Genomic DNA, 15,533 nt, shown 5'->3' with positions numbered 1-15,533 from the left:
TAAGGGCAAGCAAAGTAAATAATGACGTCACCCACGCCACATCGGTTTAAAAATGGTCACAAAAGGAAATAGCACATGTGGATTATGAGAATCCTCATACGAAAGGAAAGTTCGTCCTTGAGATATTTCATAAGACATGTGGCGAAACCGTAGCAGTGTTCCCTAACAATTGATAGCGAATCCGAGATTCCCTTTCCTAATGGGAATCAAACGCTTTTGACTCATTCTTTTTGAGACCTCAGGATCTCTCCCTATAAATAGGGGTCAATCTCATAACAAAACCATCATTCTCTCATCCCATTTTCCCTAAACCTTTAACTTACTTCTTGCATCCGGTCTTCTTTTGTCCTTCAAGGAGACCCTTGTACGTAGCCTAACCACCTTACTCACACCTAGAACTTTAAAGTAAGTGGTACTGCATGTGGACTGGCATGGAAAGCCACGTAAGCGATTCCAAAATCATTGATAATTTTGTATGTATTTGGCACTAGAGCGTTTCACAAGCATTTCATTTCACAAATGGGCCCCGATTCACTAGTGTTCTCAGGGGGGGTTCTAACTCAGAATTCTGCATTGAGCTGCCCTTTCAAATTTCAATGTGTCACGTCACCCTAATAATTCAAGATCACCAAGGCGATTAAATAACTCATCAATTTAACGGTTCAAGGAACCCATCCTTTCCCGAATCCCGAAGCTAATAGTCATAAAAATTGTTTTTTAACAGTCTACCAAAATGCAATTTTCTTGCCTATTCCATTTATTTGTTGATGTGGCATGAATGATACATCAGCAAAAAATGAAACACTTGTGAAACACTCTAGTGCCAAACACTTACTTTGTTGTTTGGTTGGTTGGTTTTATGATAAATCAACAAATTGGTTAGAAAATGATTATTGAAAATGGACTAAAAAGAAGAAGGCCATGAATGAAGATTTCTTTTGACTATTTATTTTGGATAATGTGGCATCTAACATTGATAGATGGGATGGTTCCATAAATAAATCACTGCTGATAATCGCTACCAGGCAAATTCACAATTGATTTATGAGAAATGACTGACATGGCAACTATGGTGCTAAACAAACAATTTCTTTTCTTTATGGTAAATCATTGATTTATGAAAAATCTCATAAGAAGAATCATCATCGATCCTAAAGACCCCTAAATATACATTACACATATATGCATACATACGTATATATATCTTTTTTTTCAATTTTATTATATTATTTTATTCAAATTTATTGTGATTTTTTCAATTTCATTTTACTATTTCATATATAAACAATTGTATACATCAAAAGTCACAAGAATAAAATTTTAAGATTTGTTTTTTCAATTTACTGTCTATCTTACTATTGTTGTGTTTTTTGATTTGGGTTTCTCCGGAAGCAGATTTACTTGGTGCAATAATAGAGAGGGCTTGGACTATGTTTGGGCTCGTCTAGATCGATTTCTGGTTAATTCAAGCTGGGTGCATTCCTTCCCTTTGAAGCCTGTGGCTCATCTTAATCGCACCTGTTTAGTAGGTTTGCTCATGGGTGGGGTTGGGTCAGTTTAGTAGTGTTTTTTCAACTGACCCAACCTGGTTGGGGTACCTATAGACCAAACTAAAACCGACCCTCTATTAAGTAAAATCGACCTAGTCGATTTGAGTCGGTTTGGGTTTCAACAAACTCCAAGGTTGCACAATGCACATGAAGTCAAAGTGCTAATATTATATATAATATTCAGAATATATTTTCTGGAAATGTATATTTAAAACCAAAACATATATACAAATATATCGAAATATATGTTTTCTAATTTCTGGAAATATATATTTTGGAATATATATCTAATATATTTTAGAATACATATTTTTTCAGATATATATTTATTATTTAAAACTAAAACATCTATATTTAACAGATATTTTTTCAGAATATATATTTTTTCACATAACTCGGTTCGGTTCAGTTTCGGTTTTCACATACAAACCGAAACCAAACCAAATTATCGGTTTGTTCATCTTTGCAACCTGAAACCAATCGGTAGTGAAGAAAAACCGACTAACTCGAGTTGGGTCGTGCCGAGTTGGTGAATTTGGATTTATTTGTGAACATCCCTACTGTTCAGACCACTGCCCTCTAGTTTTTTCTGTGGAGGAGGAAAGACAGACAGGTCCTAAATCTTTAAGGTTTCAGCAGATGTGGCTCTCTCATCATTCTTTTTCACATGGTGGCCAGGGATTGTTGGACTAAGGAGGTTCACACCAATCTATTGGTGAGTTTATTTCTCAAACTACATAAATTAAGGAGTAAACTCAAGCAATGAAACTGGGAGGTCTTTGGGAATGTTCATTAGGCTGTCAAGGAGCAGAAGACAGGGTTCAACGGCCTAAATTGAATCACTTACAAATGAACCATGTTGCTAGCTTCACGGAGTTAAGGAAGGAGAGGAAGAAACTTCATGAAGTTCAAAAACATGAGGAAATTTTCTAGAGGCAGAAATCTAGAATTAAATGGTTGAAAGAGGGGGATAGAAACTTAAAATTTTTTATCTGTATGTTAAGCTTAACCAAATGCAGAGCAAAATCAGCAAGATTACAAATTCCACAAGTGATTGGATTTCTGACTTAGAGGAGTTGAAACAAGGTGTTGTAAACTATTTTTGTAGTGTTCTTTCAAAGGAAGGAACTGTTGGTGATGAGGAATTGTCGGATATCATTATGTGTGTCGTTAATCAGGAAGACAATGCCAATCTTTTGGTCGTACCTTTTGAGACAAAAATTCAAGAGGTGGTTCATACCATGGACAAAGACAGTGCACCAGGGCCGGATGGTTTTATAGGACATTTTTTTGTTCTCATGCTGGGACATTGTTGGAGCGGATGTGGTAGGGATTGTCCAATTCTTTTTAATGGTGGTCAGCATCTGGTGAGTTACACTTCTTTCTTTCTTTGATACCAAAATGCAAGGTCCCTGAGAGTTTTACAGATTTTCATCCTATCAACTTAGGTAATTTCTAGTACAAAAATATTGCAAAAATATTTACTAAAAGACTGGCTGGTATTTTACCTAAGTTAATTTCACTAGAGTAGGGTGCTTTTATTCAGGGGTGAAACATCATGGATAATGTAATTTTGGTATAGGAAATGGTAACATATATTAACAAAAAGGTTGTAGGGGGAAATGTAGTGTTGAAACTGGATATGGCTAAAGCTTACAACCAACTGAATTGGGACTTCCTCTTCAAAGTCTTGAGACGGTTCGATTTTAATGAAACTTGGATTGATCTGATTAGAAAAATGGTTGTGAATTGTTGGTTTTTTGTTCTTTGGAATGGAGAAGTCACTGGGTTTTTTTAGTCCACCAGAGGCTTTCGGCAAGGGGATCACCTTTTGCCGTATTTGTTTATCATTGCAGAGGAGGTACTCAATAGAAACTTATCCAAACTAGGCGAACAGTATCCTGCAGATGCTTATGTGACTCACATGGCTGCCCTCCTATCACTCACAACCTCTGTGCTGATGATACCATTATCTTCACAAGAGGGTCCAAACAGGTACGAGCAATGTTCGGGTCAATTGGTGAACAAAGCAAAGAGTTGTTTTTTCATTTCAACAAAAGCCTCTCGCAGCAGAATTCAAATCATAACTTCGGTTACAAGCTACGTGCATAAGCCTCTTCCCTTCACCTACCTTGGGATCCCAATTGGTAAGGGCCGTGTGAAAGCATAAGCGTTTGATGGGATTATGCAGAAAGTGGCAGCAAAAATTTCAGGCTAGAAAGGGAAAATGGTTTCAGTTGGAGGTAGACCTATTCATGGGTTGGGCCGGGTCGGGCTCGGGTCGGGGCTTTTACTGTGTATTAACAAATTTTTTTAAGGCCCGAGCCCGAGCCCGGCCCTCATAAAAAGCCCAAAGCCAGAGCTTGGGCCCGGGCCCGAAATTTAGCCTATACTATTATTATTATTAATGTTGAAGCAGCTGAATAGAGAGAGAGATTGAAATTATAAAGAAAAGAATAATATATATATATATATATATTAAATTATAAATATATATTTTAATAAATATTATATTATTTATATATTTTATATAATATGTAAAATACATATTATATATTTTATAAAATATATAATACTGAGTCGGGCTGGGCCGAGCTCGGGCTGGGCTTTTTTGACAAATCCCGAGCCCGACCCAAAACACAGTCAGGCTTACTGTGTTAGCCCGAGGTCAGGCCCGCGGGCCTAATTATATGACCAAGCCCGGTCGGGGTGCGGGCAGGCCGTCGGGCTACCCAGCCCATGAACAAGTCTAGCTGGAGGTAAGTTAGTCCTAATTAGACATGTGTTGAGCAGTATTTCGATATACTTGATGTCGATAGTATTAACTCCCAAGAAGGTTATCAAGCGCCTGGATCAATTGATGAAATGATTCCTTTGGTTTAATTAAGAGACAAATAGACAATCACCATTAGATAGTTTGGAGGAAAATTGTGAGACCTTTTTTTTTCTGAAGGTCGGTTGCACATTAAAAGCTTATTTGATGTCCAAAAAGCACTAAGGTTGAAAGCTTTGTGGCAAGTGTTGTTTCAAAATTCTTTGTGGGCTGAATTTTTCAAAACCAAGGTGCTGAAGGGTGATCATTTCTATACAGTCATCCCTTCGTGCTATACTTCTCGTACCTAAAAGGTGAACATGGAACTAAGAGGTGATTTAGTCATTCTCTTGAGGTGGTTAGTGGAAAGAGGAGAAATCAGCTTCTGGTTGGATAATTGAACCATGGATGGTTCTTTAATTGAGAAAGCCATTCAGCTAGATTGTCTTAATTTGTAGTTGAGAGTTTGTGATGTTGTTGATGAGGCAGGAATTTGGAGTCTAGATCAGGTTATGGGGTTTCTTGAGGATGAGGCTCTCTGACATATTCAGAGGACAGGTGTGAAGCTCTCTAATAGCCAAGACAAGATAGTTTGGCTTCCTGAAAAGAAAGGGGAGTTCTCTGTTAAAACAACTTGATCATTCTATAAGGATGCTCATCCTACGGTGGAATGGTACAAGGTAGTTTGGAATGCTCTAGTGCCTGCCAAGATAAGCTTCTTTGTCTTGAAACTTATGGTGGGGAAGGTAGGGGTGGACTTTGATATAAAGGAGTTGGGGATCCTTTTTATATCCAGATGTGTCTGTTGTCATGATCACTTAGAGTAGAATGTTAATCATTTGTTGGTGCATGGCTGCCTAGCTCGAAAAGTTTGGCTTTTTTTTAGCAGATTGTTTGGGCTTCTCTTCAGGGGTAATGAGAGTATTAAGGAGATTTTCACTGTTTGGTTTTCAGCAGTCTCAGAAAAAAAAACAATGGGCTGTTACAATAGGGCTGATTGCTTGTTTTGCAGTCTGGGAAATCTAGAAGGAAAGAAATAGACAGAGAATGGAAAATAAATTTAGATGCTCTAATATGGTGATTTGGCTAATTGTGCGATGGATTCATTATGTATCATCTCCTCTAAATCTCACCCATAAAGTGAGTTTTACTCAACAACTCTCTTTACAGGTTTTGGGGTTGCGAATTCACCTAATTAAGAATAGGTACATCAAAGTGGTGCATTTATTAGTAGTTCCGGAGGGTTACTTTAAGTTGAATGTTGATGGTGCTTCTAGAGGAAATCCTGGCCCATGTGGTGGAGGGGGTATCATAAGAGATGGAATAAATGGTTTCATTAGTGCTTTCTCTAACATTTATGGTTCAGACTCCAATTTAGTCGCAGAGGCTATGGATTTACTGGATGGCTTACACCTGGTGGTTGTACTTAATTTAGAGAAGATAATGGTGGAATTAGACTCCAAACTTATGATTGATATTCTAAATAGTACTTGTACAGCCCTTTGGAAACTTTAGTTTTGGTTGTTTCAGGTTCAGGAGCTTAGAAATATATTGAATTTCTTTTGTGTTCATATTTACAGAGAGGCTAACCAACCGGAGGATGCTCTTGCGAAGCTTGGTTGCTTAGAGTCTCAGAAAACTATTTATGATTGCCCATATACACTTCCTTCACACGTACAACACTTGATTACAACAGATGGTTTAGGTCTTTCTTTTTTGAGAATTCGTTAATTTTAGGTTGCCTGGACGTTTAATGTTTATATGAGCCAAGCTCCCTTTTGTATAGAGTGAGGGGTAGGGTTTCACGTCCCCCCTCCACAGTTTTCTCCATATTAATAAAATTTCGATGGCCACTCCTCCACTAGGAGTAAATTTTGGGGCTAAAAAAAACTTTTCATGTTTTTAAATTGTTTAAAAAAGTGATAATTGCAGCCCCAACCAGGGCCAAGGCCCACTACAATGCCACACAATTCGCAAAAACATTACACCCCTACTAAACCCGAAAAATTTCTAAACAAACGCTCAAGAACATGCATGGATTTAGTTGTCAGTTATTGAATAATGTGAATATTGATAATCATAAGGATGCAATTGTTTCCAATATAAATATTTATTGATGTAATCGTACATTGATGAGTTCAACACCAATAAGTTTAAATGAGTGAATCGTTGCAAAGTAAAAAGGCATAATTGTCGATATAAATATTTGTCTTTACATCAATTATCAATACAAAACTCTTTTGTAAATAGAGTTTACATTGATTTTAGATGTAAAACTAAATTCAAGACAAATAACAACAAATACAGAAGGGGAATAGAGTTTTACACTGATCTGTATTTATACAAAAAATAAGAAAAAATCTATGGTATTGGAAAGACATAGTAGTAGAAGAGTTTTAACCAATTAAAACCCACCTATAACATCAATATTATAGCATATAAGGGCAACTTTTGGGTCGTAATATCAATAAAAGTAATATTAAAAAAAATTAAAAAATAGGTTAACTTTTTAAAAACAATATCAATTAAGGGTAAAAATATTGTTCATTTTCTTCCTCTTGCAACCCATTCATCAGCGCCGTTATCTGCTGCCACCTCCGGCAAAGCCTCTACCTATCTCTGCCCACTTTCGCCTCTGCCTTTGGAAACGTTGCTAGAGATGGGTGGAAGAGGTACCGGCAACGCTGGTGGTCATTCCTCTGTTCAACACCGCCACCTCCACCTCCGACAACGTTGCCAGAGGCGGCAACAACGCTGGTGGGTAGAGGAATGACCACCAACGCCACCGCCTCTGACTCCGCCCACCTCCAGCAACATTGCCAGAGGCGGAAGCGTTATTGATGAATGGATTGCAAGAAAAAGAAGATTAACATTATTTTTGCCTTTAATTGATATTATTTTTAAAAAATTAACTTTTAAAAATATTACTTTTATTGATATTAACGCCCTAAAGTTATTCTTATCTCTTACGTGATTGACTACTACATTTATGATTTGAAAGTTTTTCGGATATAATACCTTTTCGATATAATAGTCGATCCCACGCAGCCTAATGTTGCTGGACATCCAGGAGTTATTATTAGTCAGAATCCTCGCGGAGCGCAAATTATTCCGTTTCTATTCAAAATTCGTACATTACATGGCGGGAAGATACACATTCGTTCCGTCTGTTTGAAAACACTCCCAATTTTCGGCTTGCTGAATGATTACGACCGAGCTGGTTTCTTTGTCTGCAAATCCTCCACAAACCGGAAAAAATAGATCATCACCATAAAACGGACCTATCGACAGGTAGAACTGTTCTCATGGTATTTATCTTGTCACAGTGTTTCGATGGTTTAGACCAACCGAAAGAAGTTTTGTTGCGATGCCTAGATTTTCGGTTCGTGTCAGTTTTTGGTTTTCTTCATCTTCTTCTTTAGGTTCAGATCCTAAATTCAAAGTTAGTGATACATACAGCGCCTAATAAGTGTTCAATGCTAGACGTATAGTTACGTGTTATAGTTTTGTTAGAAGGATGCGGGAATTCGTTAGCGTTTTACGTCGACTCTTGAGGAAATTTATTCGGAGGATTTCAAGTGACCAACGTACGAATAAAAATTAGGGCTGATACTTCCTAGGTAGGACAATACTAATAAAACGATTAATAACTTGTGTGTAGGTCTAAAACTTGAAAGGAAGGAATTGAAACTGGAGGAACATGTTTATGTCAGGGAAGCAGCTCCGTTCTGAATTTTGGCCAAAGCGGACTTGTATCTCTCTCTTTCTCTCTTGCGTGCGTATGGTTACAAAGATCAAATAGGATTTTAGTCAATCTAGACTACTAAATACGGGGATTGAAAAGTATGATCTAAACCTCTCCAATATGTACCTTGTACACTTGAAGAATGACACGTACTCTGTTTTGCAGACCGGGCTTTAAATTATTACTTATTAGGTGGGGGAGGGTTTATATATTTATGTAAGCTATAAATTGGAAATGGTAATTTGTTTCCTTTTCCTCAAATGTATATGATTTGTTTTCATTTTGTGCTGACATTCTCATGCAAAATATTCATGTTTTTTTTAAGGTTTTCTTTCCAGTTCATGAGGCTTTGGGCTTTATTATGGTTCCAGAGGTGTTGCTTCAATATGTTGGGTAAAAACTAAATATTATACTCTAGCCTTTTTTTTATGGCAGGATGGTTGTTACTGCGGATGTGATGGTCAGTAGATATACGAGAGACTTTCGTGTTGTCTATGACCAGACACAGTCTAATGGAGGGGCTGATGTTTTGTCTGCAAGAGGATATGATGTAACTGCAATTTCTTCTGATAATATGCTGAGAAGTCATTTGAATATCCAACAAGATGATGCCAGGTCTCTTGTTGTTGATGCATGAATACAAATTAATCATATGCTAGTATTTAATATCTTCTATTTATTAAGGCTGTGCTTTTAGTATTTTATTCTACTTTTGCCTTGTAAATATGTTTGATCATCGGTAATATTTATCTACTATCATAATATGATACCCTGTTTTCCTCATTAAACAGTGCAACAAAGAAGAAAAGAGTGTCAAGAATTGTAGGTGGAGGACTTCGGCAGTTCAGTATAATAGGTCAGATCTTACTTTTTTTTCCACACATATTGATATTACTTTTACAATGTTGTTATGTTATTAGCTGACTTCTCTAAGCCTCTATTTTGAATTGATTATATGCCATTGCTCATATATTTGGTCATTTGCGTAATCATGAATTCATGATGTTGGGAGGTAAACTGGGATTTCTTGAGTTCACTAAATAACTCTTTTCCCATGATTTGCATACTAATGAAGTACTACTGATAACATCCATAAATATGGTCTCCTGGAGCTTAGAGACTATAACTCTAAGATGTGTTTCTTCCTTTTCTTTTTACATTGTCAGTTCATTTGCTTTAAGCATTAATGTTTAATTATACTAATCTGAAGAAAGTTCTCTTGTTTGATGCTTATGTCAAATGGTTGTATTTTCAGTTTGTAAGAAGGTTGAGTGCAAGGGAAGAACCACATATAGTGAGGTAATTTCTGAGTGGCTTTTCCCAAATTTCATTCTGTTCCTGGATAAATTTCTGGAATCCCAATTAATAGAATTTATCTCCACCTTTAGCTAGTTTTCAAGAATGGGGTTTCAGGAGAGCAATGCGTTTTTGGGAGATTACACAACATATTTTTGGGAAAATTCCTGATCAGTACCCTGTACTTTCGCTCGAGTGACAATTTGGTCCCCGAACTTTAAAATGCGACAATTCAGTACCCGAACTTCCAAAATGTGACAACCCAGTACCCTAACTTTCAAAATGTGACAATCCAGTACCTATTGTTAACCAGTCAGTTAATCAGCCGTTAAGTGGCATTTGAAAAGTCAAAAGTGACCTAAGAACGACATCTAATTCTCTTTATCAACCATCCAAACATTGACAATAAAATGAACAGTCCCAAATTCTAGATTCTTCTAAACAGTCATTTAACTTTTTTGAATAGAGGTTAGGATTTGGGACTGTTCAGTTTTTTGTCAACGTTTGGATGGTTGATAAAGAGAATTAGATTGCATTCGAAGGGCATTTTTGACTTTTCAAATGTCACTTAATGACTGATTAATGAACTGGTTAACGGCAGGTACTGGATTGTCGCATTTTAAAGTTTGGAGACCAAATTGTTACTCGAGCCAAAGTACAGGGTACTGATTGGGAATTTTCCCTATATTTTTTGTTAGTTAGAAGATAAGAATGTATTAAGAATTTAAAGAATGGGTTTCAGTAAAGTATTGCAATTTGGGCATATACCTGTTTTTTTTTTTTTTTATAGTGAAGATGTCTTAGTTAGGACTGCTATTTACAGAAGCATACCAGTATCGAAAAAATAACTGTATGGTACCCACAACAATGCCATGTCTTTGGTTTGGTCAGGTTGCAGATGAGATCATAGCAGAATTTGCCACACACAGCAATGCCATGTCTTTGGATGAGGTCTTATCTTATCTATCCCAGGATTTTTTTAGCACCTGAACTGTAATTTCCAATTAAGATTAATTATATTTCCCACAACTTAGCAAGAAATCTGATATCTTAACTGAGCAGTTTGATGAGAAGAATATAAGGAGAAGGGTGTATGATGCATTGAACGTACTCATGGCACTGAACATTGTCGCTAAAGACAAAAAGGAAATTCAGTGGAAGGGGCTTCCCACTACTAAAGTAAAGGATCTGGAAGACCTACAGGTATGTAGCCAAATTCATTGGGTGGTGATTATTATCAATTTTGGCTAATTACCGTAGTTGGTAACTTGGTGAACTTGGATTCCTTTCAGATCCGTTACTTTTATATGGAAATGGATTGCTTGATTATGATAATGAATATGTATCCATTTCCTTCCTCACAGGTACTGCGTGTCAAATTGATAAAAAGGATAGGAAACAAAGCAACTTACTTGCAAGAATTGGAAGAACAAGTAATGTTATTTGTTTTGTTTTACAGTTGTTTCCTTGAATAAAGCATGCTTGTCATATGTTTAAATGAGTTAGGAGTTATATTATTATTTTCTTTCTCCTCTGTGGTAGTGTAGTGTTTCTCATGTTTGAGATGCCTTTTCTTAAATATCAAGTTTGTAGGTCTTCAGAACCTGATGCTACGTAACCAGCAATTGCATCAATCTGGAAATGTGCCTTCAGAAGGGTTTTCTTTGCCGTTCATACTCGTTCAAGTATAATTAATTCTTCACCCATTTCATATTCTTTATTGCCTGTTAAAATGGGTTATTTGTTGATTCCATTTCTGTTTGTTTTTTAAATGTTTTCTGCAGGATTGTTTTTCAAAGAAAGTGTTGCTTTCTTTAAAATGTTATTCACTCTTATGAATTATGATGCAAACTTGTCCTTCAAATCTTATATTTTGATGTGTTGTTTTCCAAATCTGAATTCTAGTTGCATCATGCATGAGCTAATTGGAAGCACTCAAAACATTTATTGTCAAAGGGATGAAAAATTCACAGTTGCACGGGGAATTTATAAAATGGATACTCTCGTTTCATTGTCAAATAGGTGAAACTTTTTTCAACTGAAATATTTTAGTTTTTCATTTTTGCTACCTTACAGTAAAAATTTCAATTTTTCTGCCGATTTTACAGAGAAAAAATAAGCTACAAGAAGCTTATGGTTTTTCTTATCACATATGTATAAACCAAGCTTCTGGCCCTCAAGTACATTCATCTTTTCATTTTAGTATTGGCTTATATCTAGTTTGCTAAAAATGAAATTTAATGCAGTTCAACTCTTGCTAAGATCTCTTTCTTTCTAATTGTTACCATGTCTGTTCAACGGTGCCTGAACCATCAAGAGCACCAATGTTAAAAGTTAAAACCAAATTGGACGTCTAACTGGAAAGCTGCCTGGGTCACCAGTTGAACTGGGCAGTTCAACTTTCGGCCTATTTAACTTTTCCAAGACCAGGACCTGGACTGCTGTCTGGTCACTGGTTCATGGTTCAACTATCTGGCCTGGTAGGGATCTGAAAATGCTGGGTAGCACCATCCGATATGGCTATTATATAGTTTCTCCCCTCTTTAGGTAGTTTGTTGTCTTCCTTTCAGAGAAGTAATAAAAACAAAAAAAGGAAAAGTGGAAAAATTGGAACTCCTTGTTTTCCTTCTCTGCTGGTGCCTGATTACTTACACAATTTTCTAGCTGACAAGTAGGGGTGGCCATGAGCCAAGCTCTTCACGATCTACTCGAGCTCGGCTTGGCTCGATTCAACCAAGCTCGAGCCTTGTACTACCTTGGTGAGCTGAGCTCGAGCCTGGTACTAGCTCGGCTCGGCTTGGCTCGAATCCACCCCTACTGACAAGTGAAAAGAAAGAGGCTCTAATCTTTTGAGTAGGGATGAAAATTTTCCCTATAAAACTGAGGTCGGTCTTGAATGGAGTGGGTTTTCTCCGATCTTAAATGGGGATGGGGCAGGGATGGGAAAATATCTTTGCCCCGAACTAGGGACAGGATGGGATGGGGTTTGGATATCATTCCTTAAATCCACCCCAAACCTAGTGGCGAGTTATTAAAATATCCCTAGGTTTAATATCAATTTCTAAAGTATTCCTGAATTTTTCCCAAAATTCCTAAAACTCGAGGATCTCATAATCTTATTTCTAAAATGCCTCCAAGTTCCTATAATCCTTTTTTTTCTAAGACACCTCCAAAATTTAATGTATTTTTAGGTGGTTGCCTCGAGACAGAAAATTTGAGGATTCCTTGTCCCAACAGGAAGGGGGTGCCCCGCTGCATTGCCCTTCCTACCATTGGGCTCTTCCTTGGGTAAAGGGATTTGCATTTAGTTTTCCCTGACCAATATTTAATGTTTCTCATTGATATCTTTTTTTTTTTCCTTTTTCTCATTATGTTTACATTATCATTATCATATTCTTTCTCCTTCTAATTGCTTCAACAAGCACCATCGTACACTCATCTATGTTTTCTCCATCATTTGTTACATATAAATTTGCGCCTCATTTGGTACTGAATTTTACATGCAAACTGCTCATTTAAATTAGCACTTTAAATCATTGTCCATGAAGGTTCTTTCTTTTTACGAACTATGCGCAAAGATTTGCAGCCATAATCCTTTGCCGTTGTTCAGAATCCTTGATGATGTAGCTCTGCTGGTCTTGCAAGTACTTAAGCATGGAATTTGCATCTGTTTCAGATTGGCCTATTAATATAAGAAATTTTTATGGTGATTTGTGTGAGAAAAAACATTTAGAGCCAATTAATGATAATTAGAATTACTACCAATCAGAAATGATAATTGCAATTACTTTTTTGTCTGAACTTCCTTCTCTATGTTTTGGGTAAACTTGTAATCAGTAGGTATTCTAAACAAAATGTTTAAACCCTGCACATTCCAGGTTCTTCTAAAAGTAGGAATTTTAGGGCTCACAATATGAACCCTTTTCATCAGCAAACCCGTTTTTTTATTAAATTTCAAGGCAATAAAGCTCGAGGTTCATGCGTATCACAAGGCTGCTTACAGCATTTGGAAAAATTATCTACGAGGCTTCACCATAATACCATATGCATTCATCTTGCACAGATTCATGCTTGCCTGCATTCAGTAGACCTCACAAACTCATGGAAGATACAATTCTGTCTTTAGTTTCTTGCAAATTCTATCTATAGATTTTTGTTTCACAGCACAATATGGATGAAATCTATCCCATGGAATCCATTTCTACTTCGTAGAGAAATGTATCTCACATGACATGAATTAGCAATTTGGTGACTTATTTTTCAGTATTACTTTTCAACTTTTATTCCAATATGCTAATTTTGGTGGTGCATTTTCCTGGAACCCCCACCCCCGTGGCGTTGAATTTAGACACGTCCTCATGCTACAGTTGAGATAGAGATTTCTGAAGATATGCAGTTGGTGCACTTTGACTTCAATAGGTAAGTGGTGCTGATACTTTCCAAGTTATATTGGAGCGAAAAACTATTTAGGCTCTGTTTGCTATGCAAATATAAATCGGATACAGATTTGCACCCTTACCTGATGCAAAATTTAAACTTATTGGTAATAAAAATTTTGCATTGGCACCTTATTTCTTCTTTGGCACTATCTCATTTAAAATTGGGGACCACATCATTTTGCTTCTTATTATACTTTGACATAAATAATCAACAAGTCAAATCTGAAGCAAAAGTAATCAGAATTTGTACTCAGCCAATTTGGACTCTTAAGAATTTACCCCAGGAAACGGAGCCTTAGTGTTAAGTAGTGTTACTCCCAAGTGCTCCATGATTTAACCGAAGATATGTTGCAATGTTGCATAAGCTGTAGAACAGTTGGAGTTTGGTCATTTCAAAACGTGACAACTAAATCCTACTTTCAGTAAACAAACTTGCAAATGTATTGCCACGGAAATGCAGTTTCTCCTGATAATAAATGGTGAAAATAAGTATTGCGAAAACACTTCTCTGCTCTGATAAATAATAAATGGCTTAAGGTTGAGAACTTGAGAATCGATTGAATTTACTTAAAATTAGTGCCATGGGAAATCTTATTATCTGACAGTTATGTTTTTGTTGGCAGCACTCCCTTTTCCTTGCACGATGATGCGTACATTCTCAAGTTAATTCGTTACCATCAACTGGGACAAGCTAAACATTTTTCTCAGGATTCTGTGGCTCATTCATCTTCAAGCTCTAGCAGTGCAGATAAGTCCCAAGACACAACACCTTTTAATTGGAATTCTGAGATTCTGGGCGCTCGGTGATAAATACGTATATATCAATTATACCACAACAGAGTTGCAGAATAATTGACTATTTTTTCAGACAGCTATTGTTTTTGTTTTTGGTACACGACAGGGGTAATCCTTCCCCCAAACTCCTAGAACCCCCTCCTCCCATCCTGTCCCGGTGAAGGCGGGACTCGCAGCCGCAGCCTAGCTAAAAGTTACTTTGGATATGCTACAAACAAATACATCGGGCCATGTAACCAATCAAGAGTGAGATTGGCGGTATGGATCACTGGGGTGTTCACTTTTGATCGATTACATATCCCGGCCCTTAGGCTGGCATTTTCATTATTTGTTCTTTTTTCATGTTGGGTATGTGTGTGCATATGGTAGGATAGCTTTTTTTTTCACTTTGATGTTCAAATTTGAGAGAAAAAGGCTTGTGCGTGAGAAAGCATCTGTTTATTTTAAGTATTTTAGAGGGTTTCAAACATTCACCATTTGAGGAGTTGCCATAAAGAAATGGTTGAATATTTGAGGTACAAAGATTGAAGGGTGCGATCATAATAGCAAGATTCAAAATTTCGATACTCAGGGACGTAACAGTACTTAAAATTAATGTGCATTTATATTTTTTAAGTTTTTTTTTTTTTTTTTTGGTTTTTGGGCATATTTTTATTAAAAAAAGATTAGTTCCCGAAACTTTTAAAAAAGACGTATTGTAAAGCCACCGATTTCATTATAACTATAAACTTTTAAAAACTGTTATGTAACCATGTTTACCAAAAAAAAATTGTGCAAACCCCACCACTCTAATTTTAATTAGGGCTGTTCATAAGAAGGCCCAATCTGAGTTGACCGGGTTTTTATCAACACGGGTTGGTTTTGGGTTGTGCAAATTCTTAAACCGATTATTCGGA

General features: G+C 36.7%; 1 protein-coding gene across 10 annotated transcripts; it reads left to right on the top strand.

Moving 5' to 3' along the window:
- The first annotated feature begins 7,330 nt into the window (after positions 1–7,330).
- Positions 7,331–15,156, top strand: DPA (Transcription factor DP). 10 transcript variants are annotated; one of them, XM_088968800.1, is made up of 11 exons: positions 7,417–7,653; positions 8,024–8,205; positions 8,543–8,722; positions 8,899–8,963; positions 9,363–9,406; positions 10,295–10,354; positions 10,466–10,606; positions 10,768–10,836; positions 10,990–11,088; positions 13,752–13,822; positions 14,466–15,156. In XM_088968800.1, the coding sequence occupies exons 3-11, from the start codon at positions 8,544–8,546 to the stop codon at positions 14,647–14,649; spliced, it is 912 nt and encodes a 303-aa protein (XP_088824926.1). In that variant the 5' UTR covers positions 7,417–7,653; positions 8,024–8,205; position 8,543; the 3' UTR covers positions 14,650–15,156. The 10 variants fall into 10 exon arrangements, with proteins under 10 accessions (XP_088824929.1, XP_088824924.1, XP_088824932.1 ...); XM_088968802.1 differs by having other exon boundaries at positions 7,423–7,653; positions 8,024–8,114; XM_088968801.1 differs by having other exon boundaries at positions 7,516–7,653; positions 8,024–8,137.
- The last annotated feature ends 377 nt before the right edge of the window (positions 15,157–15,533 follow it).

Source organism: Nelumbo lutea, chromosome 2 (assembly GCF_056320005.1).
Source record: "Nelumbo lutea isolate HS-2025 chromosome 2, American lotus-T2T, whole genome shotgun sequence".
Taxonomy (NCBI): domain Eukaryota; kingdom Viridiplantae; phylum Streptophyta; class Magnoliopsida; order Proteales; family Nelumbonaceae; genus Nelumbo; species Nelumbo lutea.
This window is presented reverse-complemented; position numbering and strand designations above follow the sequence as displayed.